The sequence below is a fragment of the Bombus huntii genome, chromosome 5 (genome assembly GCF_024542735.1).
Source record: "Bombus huntii isolate Logan2020A chromosome 5, iyBomHunt1.1, whole genome shotgun sequence".
Classification (NCBI taxonomy): Eukaryota; Metazoa; Arthropoda; class Insecta; order Hymenoptera; family Apidae; genus Bombus; species Bombus huntii.
The window spans coordinates 9826765-9850307 of NC_066242.1; the positions used below are offsets into that span (position 1 = coordinate 9826765).

General features: G+C 34.2%; 1 protein-coding gene across 7 annotated transcripts in view; it reads left to right on the forward strand.

Moving 5' to 3' along the window:
• Positions 1-23543, forward strand: part of LOC126865980 (neurotrimin-like) — a 301471-nt gene that overhangs the window by 166777 nt on the left and 111151 nt on the right. Inside the window, exons 1-2 of one of the 7 annotated variants that reach the window (XM_050618976.1) lie at positions 10188-10262; positions 11074-11116. The exons of the other annotated variants lie outside the window; for them this stretch is intronic. Coding sequence (XP_050474933.1) covers positions 10203-10262; positions 11074-11116 — 103 coding nt within the window. The 5' untranslated portion in view covers positions 10188-10202. Of the gene's footprint in view, positions 1-10187; positions 10263-11073; positions 11117-23543 lie in introns of those variants that run through there. 7 annotated transcript variants of the gene reach the window in all.

A 23543-nucleotide genomic window follows, 5' to 3' on the forward strand; every position in this document is an offset into this window, starting at 1 on the left:
AGAACTATGTGCGAAGTATCTTTTAAACGTTAAAATACTGAAATCATAAAAATCTAATATAGATTTATGATCATCATTCGCGTGTACCTTCATTCTGAATATTTTGGTGTTTGTGATTTATCGTCCTATTTTTTATTTTTATGCTATCCAATAAAGGAACAATAGAAAAGCTTCGAGCTTATATTTTAAAAGATTCGCCCTACTTATAATCAAAATTCGATATATATGTTTTAGACAAAATACTCATTGTGTATTAAATATATACAAATATATATGTGTGTATTCGATTTAGTATAATGATATTCATTTGCTGTTTTTCATAGAACATTGTTCTACTCATGCTAATATACGTCTCTTGTGTCCAATTTTAATGCGCTTTATAGAAAATTAGCATACAACATACTATTCCTCCTAGAGCTATTATATTCTACGGTACATTATTCCTGCGTCATTATTGGAAATAGGCTACTATGCATTTCGAGCATATTCGATTCTAATAGAGTTTTGGAAGTAGGATTATTTTCTTCTCGTACAACTAAATAGCAAGTATTATCAGCAGATAATTTTTTAATCTTCTATTGGTATCATACACATATATCTGGAAGTTATTTAGGAATTTTGCATCCGTAAAGTGAAGATCAAATGCAAGGTTCAAATTAAACTTTAAGAAATAAAATCTATCTTTATTACATCAGAGCCATTAGCGTAACCCTATTCTATGAATTGAGGGATTAATACTAGATTTTGTATATTAAAATGTGATTAATAGATACAAGTATCATTACTATTATTAATACTATTCATCATATATATATATATATATATATATATATATCACTCACTTGTCAACGAATAATCGTAAGATTAACAAATATCATACATTGCTCATATTTTTTTAATAACGTATCAGGTTATAAAAGAGCTCGATCTGGAATTCGTTCTTATTGATCTCATGAGAGAGCTCCGTTCAGGATTGCGTGAAGAAACAATCTTATCTCGCGAGGACGGGGACAATTGCTGAGTTGCAGCACTCCGATCGCGTCTTAAAGTCTGCGAATAAACCAATTTCGAGTAGAGCGTTATTGCACTAACGCGAATACTTTTCTCTTAGCAGATTCTCACTGATAAACCATCTTTTAGGGAGCGTCCCCGCATTATATCGTCGCTATAAATTTCCAAGACTTTCCCGAGTGTGTGCCATCTTCTTTGGTAATAAGCTATCCTATAAAGCGCCCTGTACCCATTTTCGTCTTCGCTTTCATCTCGAATAAATAGGGTGTGCGCCGATACTTCTCTCGAAGCGTTACGCGCCAGCCATGGGGTTTGTATTCTACTATAACCGACAAATTTTTACGCGTGCTCGAGATGCGGAAAATCTGGGGGAAGATCCACAGGCAAGAACGTTTTTTAACCGTGGCGAAAGAGGCTTCTGAATTCTCGTCGTAAAGCTGTGCAGGAAACCCAAGGTCTTCACGGCTATATAGATAGGATAGATAGGGGATACACTTCAAATAGGGGATCGCTTCGGCTTGTTCACGCGTGTGGATGTACTGGATCGGTTTTTGCACAGCGCTTTCCAACCATTCATCCATTCGCTGCTACTTTGGTGATGGGTATACTTTCCACGCACGGTCGATTACGCTTCTGTCCATTAAATATTTTTGTTCACACGTGCAAAAATGTTATCTAGTACTATGAAATATATCACCAGGGTACTCTTATACGATAATTTAACAGGTCAAAATATTGAATCGAGAAGTTATCGATTCTAACTTTTCCATTCAATTCAGTATTATCGATTTTTAACGCATAAATACATAGTCTTTATAATTTTACTTCAAATGGAACAGTCATTTGACTTGTAATTTGTTACAAATTTACTATTTGATATTTTAAAATTTTATTGTCTTTTTTAGTAGCATTTGTTTTGTCGGCAAACTTGTTATTTTTATGCAAGGGAACTTATTTATTAGTATTAGCGATCCGAAAGTTTCATTCATTCACCAATGATGTGAATTCAGTATTTAGAATGCAGAGAATCGTAGTATTATTAAATAAAATCATTTGATACGCATTACCAAATAGATAAACAAGTATATATTTTTTCCTTTTTAAAAACAGCGCTATATAAATTAATTCTTTACATTATTGTATTTGTGAGTTAATTATACGAGGAATAATCTCATATTTACATGTTAAAATAGCGCAGAATTGCTCCTTTTTATCACACTGTCATACACATAATAAGATTGTTAACAGAGGAGACACTTTGGACAGGTTGCCTTTGACTTTGTTAGAACAAAACGAGTTGCTATCTTAATGGCCGTAACATTAATCTAGCTCATGCTAACAATATCATCGTTTCCGTCATAAATAATAGAGAAAGTCGTTTAAACGAAGAAAATTGCAGTGTGAGAAACAGTCAGGTGTAAAGATCGCCGTAGATAGTATGTACCGTGGTGGTTTTCAACTGGTTTCCTTCACAATACCATTGAAACGATGATATAAGAAATAAACCAGCCGGCATATAGTCTCCTGAATTTATTGCTACAGATTCTATGCAATGAATAATGTGTTAAATCTATTATATTCTTAGGGGAAAAATTGTTTAATTAAAATAATGAAAAATTCTTCTCGTTGCAACTCGGTTATAGCTGTGGACCAATTTTATTTCCCGATAAAATCATTCAATGAAGTTATATTCGTTTTCGACATTTGGCACAAAAAATTCCACGTGTCTCGCTGCCATAAATGCAGTTTCCAAATTGCAACCACGATTTCACATCTTTTTCCATGCGTGAATTTGAATTGCTTGTAGATTATCACTGAATTCGAAAACGCATGCCCTTCGCGAAATGCATTTATATTATGAAATATATGTGCATGCAGCAAGTATGTATTTGAAAAACTATACTTCGAGCTATGTTTCCGAACAAGTGTTTCATTTTCTACGTTCTCCCACATAAAAAGTCATTATACATGTTAAAACTATTTTTCATTTGAGAGAAAGAATTCAGAGTGAAGAGAATTAATAGTAACTAATCGCATTTTTTTCAATCTCACATATCATTTGCATATATAATTATTCATCCCTGACCCAGATAGTCCTAACTCCTACTCGCAATAACTACGAACAACTTACGAATTCCAAGTCATCGACATTAATAACTTGTTCGCGATTAACACGATACCTCGTCCTTATAATTCATTGTCAGTCATCCTAAATAGCGTTCGCCATATTCTCACAGCGAAAAATATAGCGGAGCTTGTTCCTGGCGCTTTGCAATGCACATTAGTTTCACTTTGTTGAGAAATTAGGCTACCGCGATTGAGTCATCTGAATCGATGCACAGCATTGTTCGCAGGATTCCATTGTATGGACGCTGTGTGCGGCGTAGACCGGTCATTAATATACAACACGCCACAAGGCGACATTCAACCCCTAAAATCAAGCGAACGATCTCTTGCTGGCAGGATATTGATTGATCCGTCGCGTTGAAATAACTCGCGCTCTCGTGTCGACCACAATAATGCTGACTTAACAATGTGTACTGGTCAAAGATTTATGATCCGATATTTCTGACGAGTTTTCGAGACAGCCGGAAAATTACCCTTCTGTCTATCTTTCTTGAGGATTCTATTCTTGAGCCATCGTGAGATCGAAAATTTAACATCCAAATTATATAAAGATTTTGGTTTAAAATGCACAAAACTAAATTTTAGATTCAATTGAATTCGATATAGTTTTGTTTAATTGAAGAATTGACTGATTTTTATGATTTCATGAATTATAAGGGTTACAATTTTTTGAAAAAATCATGATATAAGTACATAAAAAACTATATACAGGAAGTAGATCGAATGTGGGTAGCTCTAAGAAATTTTCATTTGAATTTATTAAAAATTAAATAATTATTGTTAATTATGTTTGTATTTACAGGTGATGTGATATCTATAATAAATAATGATTTAATGCAATTTTGTTTCTAAATAACAGAAATATAGTCTATAGCCTGTACCATAAAATAGTAGTGTATAGTAGATCTGATGTTCGCAGCAAAAGTTCACTGGAAAATTGTTAATTGAGATATATGCGATCACGCTTATTACCATGAATGTCGATTATCACGGACGATTAGCCCCAAATGTAGATTAAAATTTACAATTATGACCCATTTTGTTACTCTAAACACACATTCATTGTAATAGCATTGCATTCAAATGTGAAATAATTGTTGCAAATACGGGTAATAAATTCACTTACTGTCGATAAGAGAAATTAGAGAAACAGCGTGAAACTTTCTCTTTTCACTGTTTATAGAAGTTATTGGCGGAACAGATTGGAATAATTACGTAGGGAAGATATTCTGAGAAAGTTGGTTGTTGTATCGTCAATGTTTTGTAATATACTTCGCATCAATTACGCCTGTACCGGATTCAGGTTGTCGCTCAATACGCTAATTCAATGGATCAGTACGCGTCGCACATATCAAAGCTCTCTTTTAGCAATTTCATTTCACGTTATTTTGTAGATCAAAGCGTACAACTGATGGGCATATCAATATTTCTTCGGTACATTTCAGTTTGCGCGATACACTGTCAAACTTCTCGCTGGATACAAAACGTAAGCGTTAATCGGATTCGACGTACAACGCATTAACGCGATGGACTATAATCAGTACCTATATCACTAAATCACTATCATATTGAAGACACGATATATGTTTCATGTTCGCGTTATTAATCATTGGCTTAATTACTGAATAAGTGTGAATACGATACTGGAAATATTAATTACTTCGTTCGAATACGCGTAACACGTTATCACTTACACTTTTCGTAAAATGGAAATTAATAACTAGACTACGAATCTATATGTAAATTCATATTTTTACGAATAAGATTAGAAAAATAAAACCGCGACAGATATTTGTCTTAACCATCAAATATTATGACGAATACTATAGATACTCTGAATGTTTTACATATTTATATGCATACTATGAATTTTAGTATCGTTAAATTTTCCTGTTGATATAGGAACATCTATAGTGTACTAATAAATATTATAGTAAATGATAATTATCATCAGCTACTAATAATAATTTTTATTTCATTATTTTAGTTGTAGTTACTTTAAAAAAATTTCAAATATGCTAGAAATAAGTCCGGTCACTTTCACACTCGAACAATTAATTTGTTTATGAAACTTCTTGAAGTGGTAGATATGTACCTTGAAATTTAAAAAGTTAGAAGAATTAACAGACTTGCTGCATTAATTATAAACTACCATTTGTACTTTGCAATAATGAATATTAATTTGAAACTGAATATTGCAAAAATTCTTGCTTTTACAAAGGCTTCTTGTTTACATTCTTAAAAAGGAGGAAAAGACAGGTGTTATGACCGTTCGCGGAGAGACGCGGTCGCGAGGAAAACGCGTCAGCGAGAGGCATAAATTCTCGCTACGATTCTGCTAATCGACGCCGCGAAATAGTCGTTCCCCTGTTTCGATGAAGATAACAGAGGTAGTTTAATGAATTTAACACTGTATTAACAGGTTAACATAAAATAGTGTATTTGATAATATTTGACAATAATATGATGAACACGCCACAAATTGTTTAACAATGAATACAGTAAATATGTTACAGAAAGTTGACCCGACTTTACGATATCTCTCAATGAATTCGTTAGACTATGCAACTTTGATTTTACTCGCCAAACCTCTCGATCTATAACGTTTGACTCGTCAGAAGGGACTGATTGCCTCTCGATCATTTCTTTGTCTTCTCTGGAAGACGACCCCCACTATGCTCGGGTCACCCCATCGTTCGTGCCTATGATCACGTATGCCGCCTTCTTGTGTGGAAAAAGTAACGGACCAAAATCGACGTTTCTAGAACTCGCTGCTTGGTGACAACTATACGTTCGTCGATACATTGTATATGTTCCGTCGGGCAGATAAGACGATCTGCCTGCGACACTGTAGAACCGCGAGCGACAGTTAGAAATACAGCCTGTGGTAAGCCTCGTGACGTAACAACAGGTATTTCATGTACGTGTTTCTATTTTACATTTTTCTACCAAGAGTTTCAGTTCATAAATACCATGAATAGAAGTTTCCAAATTTTAATTTGAGATTATTAAATACTCTTCATGATCTATAATTACAACTGATATAAATATTCGTTATTTTTTAATCTAAAATATGAAAAATACAAAATTCCAAAAATGGTTTAGAAATTGTTAATTAATATTTATATTATGGATGTACGAACATTAAAGAAATTGAGCTTAAATATGTGCTATATTTACTAATGTTACTGCATATTGTATCGAATACTTAAAATATTTTCTATGTTTTTGTATATTACGTACATCCTATCAGTTTTCGTATTTTTAAATTTCCTATAAGTGAGAAAATTCATACTCTATTCATCATATTCATCGTTTCTTGAAAAATATGCTGCTAGAAAAGATTAGAATGTGAATGCCATGTAAAAAGATAATTTCCGAAGTTGTACTGAATAAGAAGCAGAGACTCGTGTATTACTGACACTTCCAAGCTTCTCGACTTTGATATGCTAAAACTTCACAAATTTTAATGAATATTGGAAAAATTTTGAAACCTTGCTTTACTGTTCAACTGTCATAAGTCGTAAAAATCATGTGGTCAAATGTTATCAGTATAACGAAATTGTACAAGGAAGTTCAAAATTGTGAATGAAAGGAGTAGTTATTAAAGGAGGAAAAATGACTCTTGATAATAAAATACTAATTTCTGCATACAAACGTTGAATAGCGGAATTTTAATCATCGAGATCAATCAAGATCATCAACATTCAATCAGCGAAAATTTATTTAATTAGCGATACTGACTACAACGTTATAATATTCTCATTATTCCTCTAATATTTTCTGAAGCTATAAATATTTTTTCCACTTCAGAGCTGACATGTTCGCAGACACTCTGCTTCGAGTAGTAAAAGGTACCGTGAATTTGTGTTTCCTTCAAGGAAAAGTGCTTTTTAATTTTCGCTCGCGTTACGATAAATAAGAAAAAGTCCGCAAAGGCAAAGCTGCTTCGTTCGATCGCTCATCAAAAAGGATCGATATCGAATATGAAATGAACGTTGAGACGAGGTGGAGTGCGTGCCAAAGATAAGTCTCTAGCAAGAGCTCGAACGCTTTGACGATAAATCACACGATCGACATTTACTATTCCATATCACGGATATATTTTAGTTCCACTCGTGAAATAGACTACACATCAAACGTTAAGAGTTTACTCGGTAAATACAAAGGATGAGAAATAAGAAGAAAAAATTGTAAAACGGTCTGAAAGCAAAGTAATTCCACTTGTACGTTTCGATGATTCTATTTTAACTCTTCCTTTCAACCGTAGTTCTACCTTAGGTTTCTCTCTTTACCGTATAAAATTATATAGTATCATGTTATTATTGCTGAAAACTTCCGAGTCTACCGAGGTTAACTTCTTTATTTGCTATTAAATTCTTTTCATACTGTGATTTATATAAGAGAATAAACGTAGAGAGAAATATATTTGGAAATATTCACAAATGAATTTGACGAAGATATAAAATTCGCGATTAATGTAAATTAATGTACAAAAATTAATTTTATCATAAGCAATCGTTAGAAATAACATTTTATAGTATTATGGATGTTTGAATTCTGTACTCTACCGACACGACTGTATTTACCTAATGATATTTTTCACTATATATTAGGAATTGTAAATTTCTTCACAGTATGCTTCACACTTGTTTTACAGTATTAAGAACTTTTAAATATTACAAACAAAATCTTAGGAAATCTAGATTATTTATTAACGAAATCTTATGAATGAAATTTTACTAAAAAATTTTGCAGTTTTGGGAACAAAGAAATTACGGATCTTTATAAATAAAGTAATTGAAACAACTCTCACTACTTATTGTGTATATACACAAAGTAATTGTTGTATCGCTTCCTCACTTTTCAGGTAGTTACTGCCGCAGTGACAGGGCTAATATTAGCTACCGTAGCTGTATAATCGATACGATAGAATTGAACCGCACGATGTCACGATCAAACTACAACTGCATTGAAATTGAAAATGATTGCGTGATACTTTTATTTTATTAATACCTTCAGAATTATTTATTAATACAATGTTATTGAGACGTGGAAGGCTATTTTTGTGTGCTTCCATAAATATTACATAATATATCCATACAGGATTTTCTCTTGAATTAATTTGTAAAAGTAACATATTTTAATTTATGATTCTTATCTATATTTCATTATTTTCATATTTTATTTCTTCGTTTTTTAAATACTATTTACTATAAATAAACCAGTATTATCCACTCATATATCATCCAGAAAAAGAGTAATAAGTTCCACTCAATATCAAGATTGATTGAATTTATTACAGCTCAAAATAGGGATCTGTTTTTAAAACAAATGTGAAGTACATATTACTTTTCTAACATTAAATGACACTAAGCTTATCAAGAAAAGAATGAGCTTTTTATTATTTAATTAAAAATGCATCTCCAAAATTAAAATTGTTATAAGCGAGCATTGCTAACAATAAAAATTCCAATATAGTTTAATAAAATCTTGCTACCACTATTATTTACTAGTTATACAATAAAAATTTAAACATATATTTCGACGATGACTGCACTATAAAAATATTTCTAGTCATAATTTACAGAATAACCTGTATAATAAGAATCCAAAGTCGATTTTCAAAGTTAACGTCATTTATACGTATATGATCTACGAAATAAGAATTTAATATCTACTTACCAAAGGAGGTTATGTATAATAGAGATGCTTGAAATTTTACATGGTAGAATTCTTTCATAAATGTATATTTCCTTCAAATCCGCGTAGTGGCATTCAGGATACAGCGAATATTTGACTCGACTAAATTAGAGATTGTACAACACAGCACAAATTTCATTTAGGCGGGTAGCAACGAAATTTTCATCCATACCTATCGCACCAACACGAAACCATCCGACGAGGCTTTCATCCCCCCCCCCCCCCGTCCCGCCCCGTCCTTCCACAACACCCCGCCCTTCCACAACACCCAGTTCTGTTTCGTGTTTATCTAATTGTGCTATTGTACATACCCAGCTACTGTGCTGACTAGCGTAGTGTCGAGCGACTTCTGAACTGCGTTTTACATTACTTCCGGCGCTAGTGGCGTGCGTAACGACCAAAGCTGTTGTAAACATTCGCGTCGCGTAAGGCGTAAGAAACGAATATGAATTTTCTGTATTGAGTTATGATTTGTACAGTATTATAGTGTCTATTTTCAGTTTCAGAATCGACCAAAGCGTGTTTTTATTGCAGAAACAAAGAAATAGATGTGTAAGTATGTATATAGGTACATATATATGATATTTCTGTAGCAAAGTAGGTTACGTTAATTGCCAGAAAGAATCCTGTGTTTTTAGTTTTATAATCTGATGATAATTCTTCAGATTGAGATAATTTAGCACTCTTTTGTGCGTTAATTGTGATCAATATTTAATTATTATCGTAGCATATCGTTTATTATCTTGTTCGTGATCTGACTCAAATAACACAAAACAGTATTAGTGACGGTACCTGACATATTTTAATTTTAAGATCTTGTGATATGTGGCTAGTAAAAGAAAGGAATAAAATTCCTAAAAATAACGATATGGTTTGTTTAAAAAACACAGAATTGTTACTAGTGTGTCTCAAGGTAGAAGTTGAAACATTTGCAGATTAAAATGCATCTAATATAACCTGTTATACGAATCTACATATTTCATTGTTTTTAGGCGTTCGCCAGAATCATATCAGATTACGCATCCATTGTAACCATAACGTTAATCTTGAATCAAAGCGAAATTGCGTGTTACGACTTTATTTTTACGATAACCACAGTTCAGATAAATTAAGGTTAGTTCGATTTTTTTATTTTATCTTCAATAAATATCTTCTCTGAAACCTCCTTCTGTTCACCTATATTCTATATAAATACATACATATTCTAAATAGTTCAAGATTCTCGACGTTATTGTATAATATTGACATTATTATATTAACAGTACATATTGATCATTTTAGTTGAGACCTTTAAAATATTGACAATATATATTGAGAGTCTGGAAACACTCTTAGAATTGAAAATTCCTTCTTATTTAATCATGAATATAATCCTTCTTTCCACTCATAAGGGAATTCAAGGGAATGTAGACGTAGAACAAGTAAGTGTAGAAATTAATATCGGGTAACTAATCAATTACAAATTCACTTTAGATTTATATGTTTCCCAATTTAGTACAATTTTCCCATTTATTTTTTATCTAAACTAAAGTGTATCAATCTTAATATTTATAACATACAGCAATTTTAAAACGAATGACATAAGCTCGAAAAATATTGATAAAGATGATGGATGTTCGCTAAGATTCATAAGATATAGTGTACATATATTTCTCACTTTTTAATTAAAGACAAATACTGCTGGTGACCTTAAACGATAAAATTTTATTTTACGATTTTTATTTCTTTCTTGCACACAAAATAAATTCTCGTCGACTGTCTTTCCTGTTCAGTCAAAAATAAAACAGATTCACGTATCTTTAGAAATTTTCAAATTGCTTTTTTTCGAAAATGAAGCCTCCAACGTAATTTCATTATTCTTGATCTTTATCTTATTTCGAGCCATAGAATCTCCATAACCTCATTTGTATCCCAAATTTCGAACCAATCTTTATGGAAAGCTCAAAAGTTAATCAGTGTAGGTTAGTCTTCCACGCTGTGTAAATACTTTTTCGTTGTTAGAATTTTGATTAATAGTTAAATAATTATATTATAATAACTTAATTAGTGGATTTATTATAATGCCAAAATTATTGGTCGATTGAAAGTTTTGATAACGATAAAGGGTATAAATGGTGAAAATTGATTTATACTGATTGACTTCCAAGCAATCCATATACACATTCCTACCAAATTCCATTACCCATAATTTCACAATCAGTCAATTATACCCCTATATTCCTTTTCGTTTAGAGTGATATCAGCTCCAGCACCTGGAAACGAGACGAAACAGGAGGCAAGTAGCGAGAAGTAATTTCCCGAAACATTCGCGGAACACTCGATCGTTCGGTGCGTCAGGTAAGCGCGCATTAGCATAATCGAGCGTAGGGAATAGCAGACGAGCATTATTACGCGAGCTCCTCTTTATTTCGGTGTACGGTGGACAAATGCGACTAACGTATCGAACTTCCGTCCCGGTTAATTTATGGCGTTGGGATTAGGGGAGTAAAATGGCGGGGGGCGGGTGAAAGCGGAAAGTGGCAATTCTGCAGTGCGGGTAACTATCCCGTACTCTCTCTTTCTCTATTCCTTCCTCTCGCTCCTCCGCCAAACGAATCCGGCCAACGGGTTCAGAACGCTTAAGAGACGAGTCTCTTCTGACCATGGTAAAATATCACTGCTAAGAGAAAGAAACGACGACCCAGTCCCCTCCGGGACTTGACAAAAACAGGAGTAATAAAACTCGGCGAATGTCCCTGCGTACCTTCGGAACGTTCGGGGGATACGTTCGAGCGATTACCTTTCCGCCAGCGTTCCCATGCATGACTCAAAGTCTCGTTGGGACACAACGCTTTATTCGTTCGTCTATTCGTTTATTCGCTGTACTAAACCTGTGGTTATGAGGGAAATCCTCGTTGGAGAAGCGTAAAGTAATGGTGAAATAGATAGCGAAAGGGATGAAAAGTGTTAGGATAGATAAATGATGGGTTAGAGAGAGATGACGTATAGAGTGAATTGAATTAATTTTTGTTTTAATATCAAAATATCACAGTAGACTTGTGTGGATCAAGTCGCTATATAATGTTCTTATTATTTTCGGCTATTGTATTTCATCAGCATTCTAACAGCAAATTATTTACTCGTACATGCAATACAGAGATTATATATGGTTTGTGATTATGCGGTTGAAATTATTTATTCTCACGACCAGTGCCATTCGCGTGACACTGCAACTCTTGATCCTAAACCTATATATATGTAGGTATGTAGGTACATAGTAGAGCGGATAGCAAGGTATAATTTACTGGTTATGTATAGACATGTTCCTCGTGTTTTGCTAACCTTCATATGTGATATAGACTCCTATTTCTCCACATTTTTCTAAAGGCTATACACAGTACAGGTTTTCTTCTTTCAATATTTTATCATCCTTTATAGGCGTTACAGATTCTATACAGATTCTTTCATTCATTAATATAAATTACTGAATTTTTATTTTAATACATATAGTTGAAGAATAAATACGAATAATAAGAAAATAATTATCCTCTTCTTGGTATAGTGAGATATATACTTTGGAAAGTGGTTCTAAGAACTGCCTCGTAACCACCAGAAAAGTATTGATCAGGCTGTTGCACTTATGTAACATATTAGAAGCTATGCTCTACTTACTGCTAATTAAAATCTTGATTGAATCCTGCTAACACATTAGCGGTCACTGATGTATTACTTTCTCTTATGACTGAAATTAGACCAGCAGAATTGTTATCATTCTGAGGAAAGGAATATTTCTCGTATTTATTTCAATTATTTAAATGTCAAGTTTTCAGTCCAAATACATACGGAGGATTAATTATAGTAATAATAGACACAAAGTATAATACTTAACACCAAATGTGTCAAATTCTTCGATTAGATTCGTACCCTCCAAATTATTTTTGCTTTAATAGTAAAAGCTTGTGATTATCTGCACTAGAACCTCGATAAAATAATCAGTCGCGAACGTACTGACAAATTACATTATTCTATAGAACTCCTGCAAATTGACTACAGCATCTATTTAGCATTATTGCTAGAAAGGTTTCCTTTGACCATCTTTCAAGCATGTTTCTAAAGAAAACTTTGTGCAAACTTTCGATCTGGAATATTCACTGCGTTGCAACAATTTTTTTCTGGGGGTAGAGGAATTTATGATGAAATAACAAATTGAATAGTTTCTAAAATTAATGCCACGTAACTTCGCTTATTGGCTAGTTGATAAGCTGAGCTTTGTGCTGAAGTACAGTAATAGAAAATTAACTTATGATATTTGAACGAAACAAAATAGAATAACAAATAGATGAGCTCATGGTAAAATCAATATTATAGAATTTCCAAATACTTGAACAGAATTTCATCACAGATTAAGGGATAAAGTATTACTTCTGGCACACAGCGTCGTAACGTCCATACATTATCGTCATTCATATCGATTAAATTACATTTCAGGCTTTTTTCTTGATATCGCTAAACGACAGACGCGCACTTGTCATATGAGAGTACTTTGAGAGGAAAGTACCTCCTCCTAGTAAGACATAATATCAGAATCAAATTCTACTATCAAAAATAACCCTAAAATCTTTCTTTATAATGAACAGCCATAACGCCATGAACTCGATTCGAGTTTTTACAATTTTGGCCATTGTGCGTTATAATTGTATTCCAAACTTTTTTATCGTAAAATAGTTGCTTAAATTTATTTTTATTCGTAACGAATAATTAAAAATGAACGTAGATACGACTTCACAGTGATGCATCGTGGTCGCGGTTCACGAGAACGTTCTAAAATTCGAGCTTAATCGACGCGGTTCAATCGACGCGCGATTCACGTTTAATCGTTCGTAAATTACATATCGACCTAGGGTGATCGATACGCCTATTATTCTGGGCGCGCAGGCTTTCTTCCCGCGGAGAAAATTTCGATCGGTGAGTTCTCACCGAGCGATCGTTGACCTGACCCGATCCTACTTCCGGGTCAACTTTACGAGCGGCCGGCTGCTTGATAACCGATTAAAGGACGCTACTCGCGCTTGCCATGAGTCAAGGAGACTTCTCCGATTGCACCGTTGACGATAATTGGAGATTGGCTCGCGACCTAGCTACTTGATCCGTTTGATGTGGCGGATTTGCTCTCCGAACCCCTCCGTTTCTTCTATTAGACGAATCCCGTTGACGGTGGAACCGATTTCACAATGTGCTTGACTGCGCGTGCGATCGGTCAGCGATCTTTCCGATGGAACGGCTATTTCAGAGAAAAGGAATACATATCGTACGCTGGCAGGTAGGTTTAGTGCGATCTGCAATATTATAAATGGAAAAATATTGGCAGATACTTTTAATATTTTGTCATATAGTCTACGAATTTAAATATTTATATTTATTTTATGTATCGTTTCATTATATGTAACAGATCCCCATGTAAATATTTTATTGCGAAAATGTCTCATACAGTAATTTTTTATCACCTAATTAAAATTTTAATCAATTCTACTTATAAAAATAATTGAATTTTGGAAGTATATAAGAAAATATTAGTTAGATTGTAATTGAAGGAAATTATTTCAGATAAGAGGATATTTATCGTGTACTCATCAAAATAGACTGCAATACAACTAGAGATTTAACTAACAACCACAATCGATTTTAACAACTTGCACAACTTTAACTAATTTGAACAACTTGAATAACTTGAACGGAGTCTTTGACAAACTATCACGTACTCTAACTGACTGCAATAGACTCCAACTGACCGACCTGTTTCTCACTTATATTTTAGTGTTTAATCGGAGTGTCTGTATCACATATTTATTCGGATTTGCTAGAAATCCATATAGTTTTCTCGACAAAGCTTTTCGATCTAAACAAAATCTTTCTATTGTGTTAGCAACAATATTTTCGTTCATGTAATTTTTCTTAGACATTTTCGTATCCATACACATTGTCCTTTATAACTGAACGCAGATTGGGGAATAAGAAATTAACGTAATTGCAAATACTTATAAACATGTTTGAAAATGTTGGCAAATGTGATATTAATTGAAAACCTACTTCCACTTCACCACCTTTTCATTCAGAGTAAAACCTGCAATGTTGTCGAGCAAGTATAGCTTCTCTTTATATAGTTATAAACATTCGGATATAAGTAAATAATAATGAATTGTTGTCATCAATTTCATTTTTCAAATTATACTTTCTTAGTAATTGAAACTGTACTACACATATTCATCCGGATAGTACAATATAACTATCTACACAATTGATTTACAAAAAAGATATAAATTGGAATAATTAGAATTGAATATGAATTCAATAGTAAATTTGAAATATATTGAACAGATATATCAGTGTAAGTTAGAACCTTTCGTTATCTCTTTTTTCAAGATGAGAGCATTTACCAATGAATTATCTTCCCTTCTTTAAATAAAAGATGCGATCATTTACTCAATTCGCGATTCACATATCACTCAGTTATCGACTAACGTATACTGGCCAAAGAAAAGCGAGGAGAACCATTAATAGTCGAGGAAATTTACCTCGTAACATTAGAAACCTTTATCGGGTTTATGCTAATATTTCGAAAGGTTCAACCGATACGACTTGAGAGGATCAGGAATGGTGACTTTCAGTTTTCACTTGTATCTTGACAGCTTTTCAAGCTTTTGGCCCTTCTCCTTTCACTCAATAGGATTGTACTGCAGAGGAATATTTGCTATCCGTATAAAAGGAAGACTAGTAGTTGAAGTTGTATCTACAATCATAGATTTGAAATAGAAAAGTTTATGAGATTCAAATCTCACGAAATATCTTTTTATAATAAAAATCTCTTATAATGGCTTCAAAATTTGTTTGCAACATTTACATATCTTTTCCTATATTCTTTTATAAATAATACATAATAATAAATAACAATAGTTTTTAAGGGATTAATCTACAGCAGATTAGAAATCACCAGATTAGAAAGTAGTTTAATAAATCTGGAAGTCACTCCTGACACTTCTGTGTATACAGCTGTAACTATCAAATTTGACTTCGACAATTTTTGGAACGAGTAAACTATTGTTTCTTAAGGGGCCTTATCGAAAATCCTATTGCGATCTAATTCTCCAATTTTCCTAAATTGCAGAGTGCACAATCAATTTAAAATCATATTTTCTTCAGTTGGACGCAAATACCACGAAACCACGCATGGTTCGCGTCAATGTCAAAAACAAAGCAGAATTTCAAGCCGCATATCACCTACTGGCCCAATTCCGAGCAAAAACACTAATCCATACATAAACGAACGTAACATTAACCATAGTGTACATTCGCCGTTGCACGCGCTAAAACGCTTGCGGGTAATCCGCAAAACGACGACTGCCTAATTGCACAAAGAACGTGGCCGAAGCTTGTCCAAGGTGTGCACACGCGTAAGCGAAAGGCAAAATGCACGAGCCGCGACACGACGATGCAACGAGCCCTGTCGTCGTTTCGCTTCCTCTAAAACATCGCGACCGCACAACGCTATTATATCCGTCGCGGTGTACCGAGAATCGGAGCTGGGGGATGGTACCCGGTGCCAGATTGCGCTAATTAATGCTAATTGCCCGAACTAATAAATAACTGCATGAATAAACATATTCGTAGTCTCGGTGGTGATGGTGGTGGGGAACGGGAGTAGAACCTGTAGGAGAGAGAGGAAGAGATAGGGATAGGTGGTGGGGTAGAGACTAATAGAGGAAACTGAAGAGGCAACGAGAGTTAGAGAGGATGGGAAATGACGAGGAGGGAATGAGAGGACACGGCACGTGTGCGCGAATACCGTCAGGCGTGGAAGTGCAAGCACGCTACACAGTATATGCTGAAATATTCATCGATTTCGGTTGCGGCAATTACGCTCCACAAAACGAAGCCGTCCTCGTGTGTATCCCTGGCCACGCTGAAAATTTATCTGTTCGAATGAACGCGCCATCGTGCTCTGCGGCCACCACTCGACTTCGTTCACACTACGTCCGACCAAAAAAGAGCCGTGCGAAGGTGTGTACAGAACTGGTTCTCACTGTTTGTTTATGAAAAATAGAAATTCTCCGTACCCAAAGAATATTCTGATGTTTCCAGTATACTGGATGTAGGGTATAGGAATTGGGTGGAGGATAAAGGGGTAAAGTGATGATTATACGTGTCGAGACTTGCGGACAAATTTTTGAAACAGGATACAGGGAATTTAAATCTCTACGAGAGATTGTTTCTCGCGGTATATTGTAAATTATACATTATTGGACAAATTTCAATTATAATTGATTATATTCTTATATTCTTAGGCTACGATATTTAGGATTATAGGGGAAAGTATTAATTTCTTATACGAATGTTCTAATTAATTTAGTTTTATGTTCAATTTTTATTTTTACGGTAAACTATTTATTTCTCTTGAATTCTAATAATAGCTTCATATATTTCTTCTTAATGTAATGCAGCGTAGATTCTAAATAATATTTTCGAGTAAGTTTGTTCCAATGTGTAATATTTAACCTGATTCAGAAGTTCACCCAATCCGTAATTAATGTGGCGTTAATATACTCGAGCCCATTGTTATGGTGGTAATTTATGACGATAGATGATTTTCATAAGATCGCATTTGCATATGTATGTAGAAGAGCGATTGCGACTAAAATGTGATTGATCTTCGAATGATCAATGTAACTTACAAGCAAGAATTTTCTTCAAGATTCTAGAACCTTTTTAAAAATTCAAAGATCGTAGCAAGATTGACTATCTATTACACGAACTTTAAGGAGTTCTTAATGAGTGAGATTCGACGTCATAATTTTAAACTAAAACATGATGAGTTATATAAATATGATTAGCATCGATTCAAAGAAATTTTATTATTCAAGAAGCGTACGAACCCGTTGGGTTGACCGAAAATTGAAATTTTACACGATGAAATATCGGGTAAAAGTTTGCATCCGTGGGTGTTGACTCGTCGGTGCGAGGAGAAAAGGAACATAAATGTTTATTCGATACTTGACTCACGCAGATGGAAATACGAAAACGCGTTACTTCGCCAGAGTAAATGCAATCTTCGATGACGTATCTCAGATAAGTAATTTACCACCATAAGCGCTCCTCGTCTACATTTGGCTCTATATTTACCGCGAATACAGCCAGACGAATTTAAAATTCAAATATGGGGAATCAACGTGAATTATGGCGTTCCACTTCCATTTTTCACTTACGCGTAAGTTAATCACGCTGGGAAGACAAACGACATATTCGATCGTGGAACGGAAGTATCCTCGAAGCAAAATTGATTCGAGCTTTAAGTTTCGTCATTTCGGTCCTGATCAAAGTGTTCCGAATAAAAGAAAACACATTTGAATTTTCGATTTAACGTCCAACTATAGAATACTCGTTTGTGAGAGTAATTTGAATTTTTATTTCACTTCCACAATGTAGTAGAAAGTTTTAAAAGCTTCGGCATTTGAGTATTTTCAATTGTAAAGAACTTGAACAATGAAATCATTGTTTATAATTGGAGGAAAAGCATACGTGATATTATTGTTTCTTTAACGAATTCTTCAACCTGAAACGCATTTAGATTTTTTAACGTATTGTTTCTTGAAGTTCCATGATGTTACTACATATTGCTATTGTCTGGAAGTAAAAGGAGTTCTTTTTCTTCTTTTATCGACATAAACGCTACGTTATCGTATAATGTTATATTTGTGTATCATTGAAAGTTGATAAATACGTGAACGAACAAGGACGGAATCAGTTAGGAACGTCAGCGAAGAACGGAAATGTCCCTCAAATCACGGAGTATTGTGTCGCAGAGAATGGATTATACCATGAACAATCGAAGAAAAATCTGTCACTTCCTCGACGAGATATTTCGTGCCACTGCTGCAACATTATTTCAATTTTTCGTTATACAATACAGAAATATATGTTCGTTTCGTCAGACGTTGGTTTTCGATCAATTTCGAATCAATATGAGATTTGAATTTGTTTCCTAAAAATCCAAATCGTGCTACTAATCATTAAAACTACTACAAACCCATACTGATAGGCTTCTTCACTATTATAATTAAAAAGTTATTTTCTCGCAATAAAGAAACTTATGGAAGTAAAGAATTTGTTTCTTTGAGGAGTTCAATATCGATCACATGTCTAGATAATAAAATTGAGAAACTTAGAAAAAGCGAAGTTAGTCAGCTTTATTTTCGAGAAGCTCGTATGTTACAAGCTCACGAAATTTAACTTCAGTGATGTTAAATACTAGTAAATATTTAGTATTGTAAAGAGCTTTCTTCCAAGACAAAGCTTTCTCCTTGTCTGTCATACAATATTGCACGACATGAAACTTCACCCATTACACAATCGCACGAACAATCAAATCTTTAACCAGACACATATTACTACAGTTACAGATTTGTTCGAGTGGAAATTCGTTTGAACGCAGCTTGATTCTAGTGCAAAGTCATGTAATTTGAATGTTTCAATGAAAACTTATGCAACTTGACTTCCGAAACTAAGTAATCTGAAACTAGCACTATAGACAAGCATCAATTGAAATGAAGTCATGTAAACTCGATATGCAGACGGTATCATGTATTAATTCTCGAGAAGTTTCATAGATGGAAGTTAACAGGAATTGAACAGCAAACGACGGATGTATATCGTGCATTAAAGATTGAGATTTCATAAACGTTTAACACGATTACGGCGAAGTTTATAAATCGTTCTACTTATATTTGATTGTAAAGCGTTTATGTGTCATTTTTTTAACCGGAGAGGGGATTGACTGCTTTATCCCTTGGGATAGGGAAACAGGATTGTAAATCGCTCGGATCTGCTCCCTTCTAGTATCATGTCAAGAAATCTGGGCACTCGAATATTTAAATGAGCTACTCTCTGGAATGAAGTCTTTCAAGCAGGCGCGCACCGATCAATGAATGCACTTCTGTTATTACTTCGTGATTACAAAATCCATTATATTTTAGAACCAGAGAGCCGAGTATTATTTAAATATAATATTTTGAAAATGGTGATTTAAGTAAATTCAAATTTAAATGGTTATAAGTAGAAATAAAAGCTTTATTTATACTTGAACGTAAATAAAAACGATAGTATAAGTAATATAACGGTTTATTGATTGGATTATATAAATGATTTTCTTTGAATTATTTCATTATTTTGCATCTTATTTTATATTTTATTTAAATTTGTGCATTATGAAATAACCACTAGCGTGACGATACTACTTTTCTTAGAACTCATCGATTACCTACGCCTGGCGTAGTATGTATTTCATGTAGTTGACGAAACAAACCTGTAGGAAACATTTTTATTCAGAAAATTTATTCACAAGTGTATGTGTACGTGTATAGTTATAAATATATATGTATCCTGTCACAGAGAATAATGTATGACGAAACGTTCGTATGCATGAAATACGTGTCTGTGTTCACGTAATACATAATTTGATGCCAAAATATATTGCTGTGTCTAATTATATAGTCTTTATAACACTTCAAATTTATGGAGTTAATTATGGAGACTTTTACGACTAATAAAGTTTTTCTAAATTTTATATAAAATTAGTTCTTTATAAGAAATTTCCGATAATATACGAAGCATCGAGGAAGACTATCCATACTCTTTCTTCAAGGCAAATATAATGATTGCTGTGACACGTATATTGTTCAGATCGAAAAATAAAATATAGAATAGACAGACAATACTGCATCTGTGCGAACTTTATGATAGAAAGCCATTCATGGAAATGGAAAACTTTCGCAGGTATCATACTTTAAACAAATGTTTGTGTTTGTCAAAGTATGTACATTTTATTTAAAAAATGTTTCGTTAATGAAAGACAAAACTTTAAGCAACTACAATCAACTACAAAGATTCTCATCGTTAAATTAAAATATCAAAATAGGAAAAGATAAAACTAGAGTCAGTAGAGAATAAATTAGAGAAGTAGTTAAATTGCGAGAGATAGAAATCATATTTCTGCGCTAAATGGAAAACGATCCTACTTAAAGGAGTTCAAATAATTCTACTTGTGCGTAAAAATGAAAAGCTCGAAAAATATTTTTCCACCATACACGTCACTTTAAGTAAGTGGCAGCAGTGGTTAAAACAGCAGGACTAGCTAGGTAATTGAAACACGCTGTCTAATTACGCATTTAACTTTTAAGCGGGGAATTCAAGCGAAACCTCACTCAGTTTCTTCTAACATAGAGCTACTAAAGAATTCTATATCTTTCACTTCAATATCATGCAGCTGCTATGCTAGTCGTTTTTCTCTAGGAGAAATTCACAGCCAACTACTAACGAAGGAAAACGGTCTCTCTAAATTAAAATTTCGTCCCGCAACGAAAAGTAAACGAAATCTACGAAATAATTGACTTTTAGTGTGTGATAATATACCTTGTACATGTTCTAAAAAAGCCTTCAAATAAAGAAATATCTATCGTACATGTATTGCGTGATCGTACTGGCTGAACTTTCTAACTCGTATCTGTCTGAATAACTTCTAAATTATGTGTTGGTTGAAAAATTATTTCGTGGCAGGTATATGGCAATGCTGCCATATTCTTGGACTTCATATTTTTATATATGTTTCCTTGTACTTTTTTCTCCTTTCTTCATTCGTGGTTCTAACAGTTTCAAGCTGATCTGTTCGATTTCCGTACAGTAGATGGAGCAAAAAACATATATTTCTTTCTCTCATGTTCTTCTTTTGTACTCATCGTATCTGAAAAATTAATTATTTCATACATACGCCAATTATTAATATTTTAAACGAATAACACAAGTGAAATGCTCTACAGAGAGATTTTGGATCTCGTTAGAGTTTCGTGCAAAGTTTCGCGTATGCGTGTTAGCAGGTAATTTCCCGCGATTCTATGTATTCTAATGTAATGGTCCTCGTAGGTGAATTGGTGTTTGTAGTGGCAGTTGCATGGAGGGAGATCCAGCTCTCTTTCTCTCCTTCATCCTTTGTCGACTGAATTGCATAACGCGCACGAGGTCCGTTGGGAATAATTTCCATGATCCCTGATATAATTCGGTGACCATATATAAAAAAAGTTACAGCCAATTATAGCCGGAATATTTCACGAGCAGGGATTTACGAGGCGGCAAAAACGCTTAGGAATCGCTTGACCCGCCATTCCTCGCAATGACTTCGAAAGTCCAACAATGGCCGTTGTAATTAGAGGTCCTCTGTTGTGCGTAGGTGATTACCCTGTAATAATTTCTGCAGTATTGCCTCTATCCACTGTTATATCCATAGTTTCGCGTTGTATCATTCCTTAATTAGTACAGCCAATTGTCGGTTTGTACATTTCCACAGAGAAAGAGACTCGTTAGGTTATATGAAAGAGTTTTAGTTGATGTGAATTTGTACATGAAAATCTACTCGGAATATTTCTTAATGCACATTTTTTTCGAGTCTTGGAAATTTTATTTGAAATTTTAACTCTTTCATATGGAATGACCCAATTATCTTTCTTTTTACTTTTTGAAATGAATTATTCTTTAGTAATTAGTTAATTCTTGAAGCTGAAACGAATCTCGAATTTTTCCAGTTTTCGTTTATCAAAATTAGGTGATTTATTTTAAGTGCGTCGCATGAACTTCTTGAGCAGCTGATATTTCATATACAAATCTAAAATATTAAATAGATAGATATTAGAAGATTATCAAATGACAAGTTGTGTATTATAGATTTCACTTGCAAAACAATCGTTAGAAATTCACAATTCATTATAAGATTCATTTATAAATTTTGTAATAAACAAGTCTTGTAAAAACAGATATTCCGAAGAATATTCCATCACCAAGTATGCTATTATTACGCAAGAAAATTTATTAGCGCTCGGTAATAAGATCAGTTCTCTCAAGAAAAGTCCGAAAGCTCCAACATTTCGCAAAACGCATTCAAATTAAAACCAACTACTTGAGACCGCTCATTATTCCGAATACTTCTAACAGTTCACAAACTACGCCAGCTTTTCACTCGATATATCAAATATATTCACGACTATGTTCAACCCGTTAAACGCCCCGACGAATCCTCCACCCTTGGTACGAAACCAAATCAGGATCTTGCTAAACACGAACTAAAGGAAGCTAACGTTTCAACGAACGTTTTGGTTCACGAAAAATAAAGTTGGAACGAAACGGACGATTTTCTCGAGGTATTATTTATCACGACGTTTCACCAGGCTGTTTCCAAGAGAGCGTTAACCCATTCCCTCGTTCATTTTCGGCAGCGAGTTTTTCACGCGTGCACTCTTTTTCTTTGGCCGCTACCAGCTAAACATCGTAATTCGGGACGGCATGGCGCGTTCAGTTTTCCCCTCGCATAGAAACGCATTCAGGCCGACTGCTGGCGCACTTAACAATTTACTCGATCTTTAGAAAAGACTGCACGATGCGAGAACGCACGAGCAGAGCATGTGAATGGATCGGTTCGTGTTCCACGCGGCACGTCGGTGCCGTAACGGCCGTTATCCCCATCCCGGGCCGAATGAAAAGTGCGGGAAATCAAGGAAATAAAGTGCCTGTCGGCACACGCTCCTCCATATAGGTGGATACTAAAAAAAGCTTTCGAGACATAAACGCGCGCCGACCCGCCGGGATTTAGCCGCGGATTCTATACCACCCGGCCGTACTACGACAGAGAA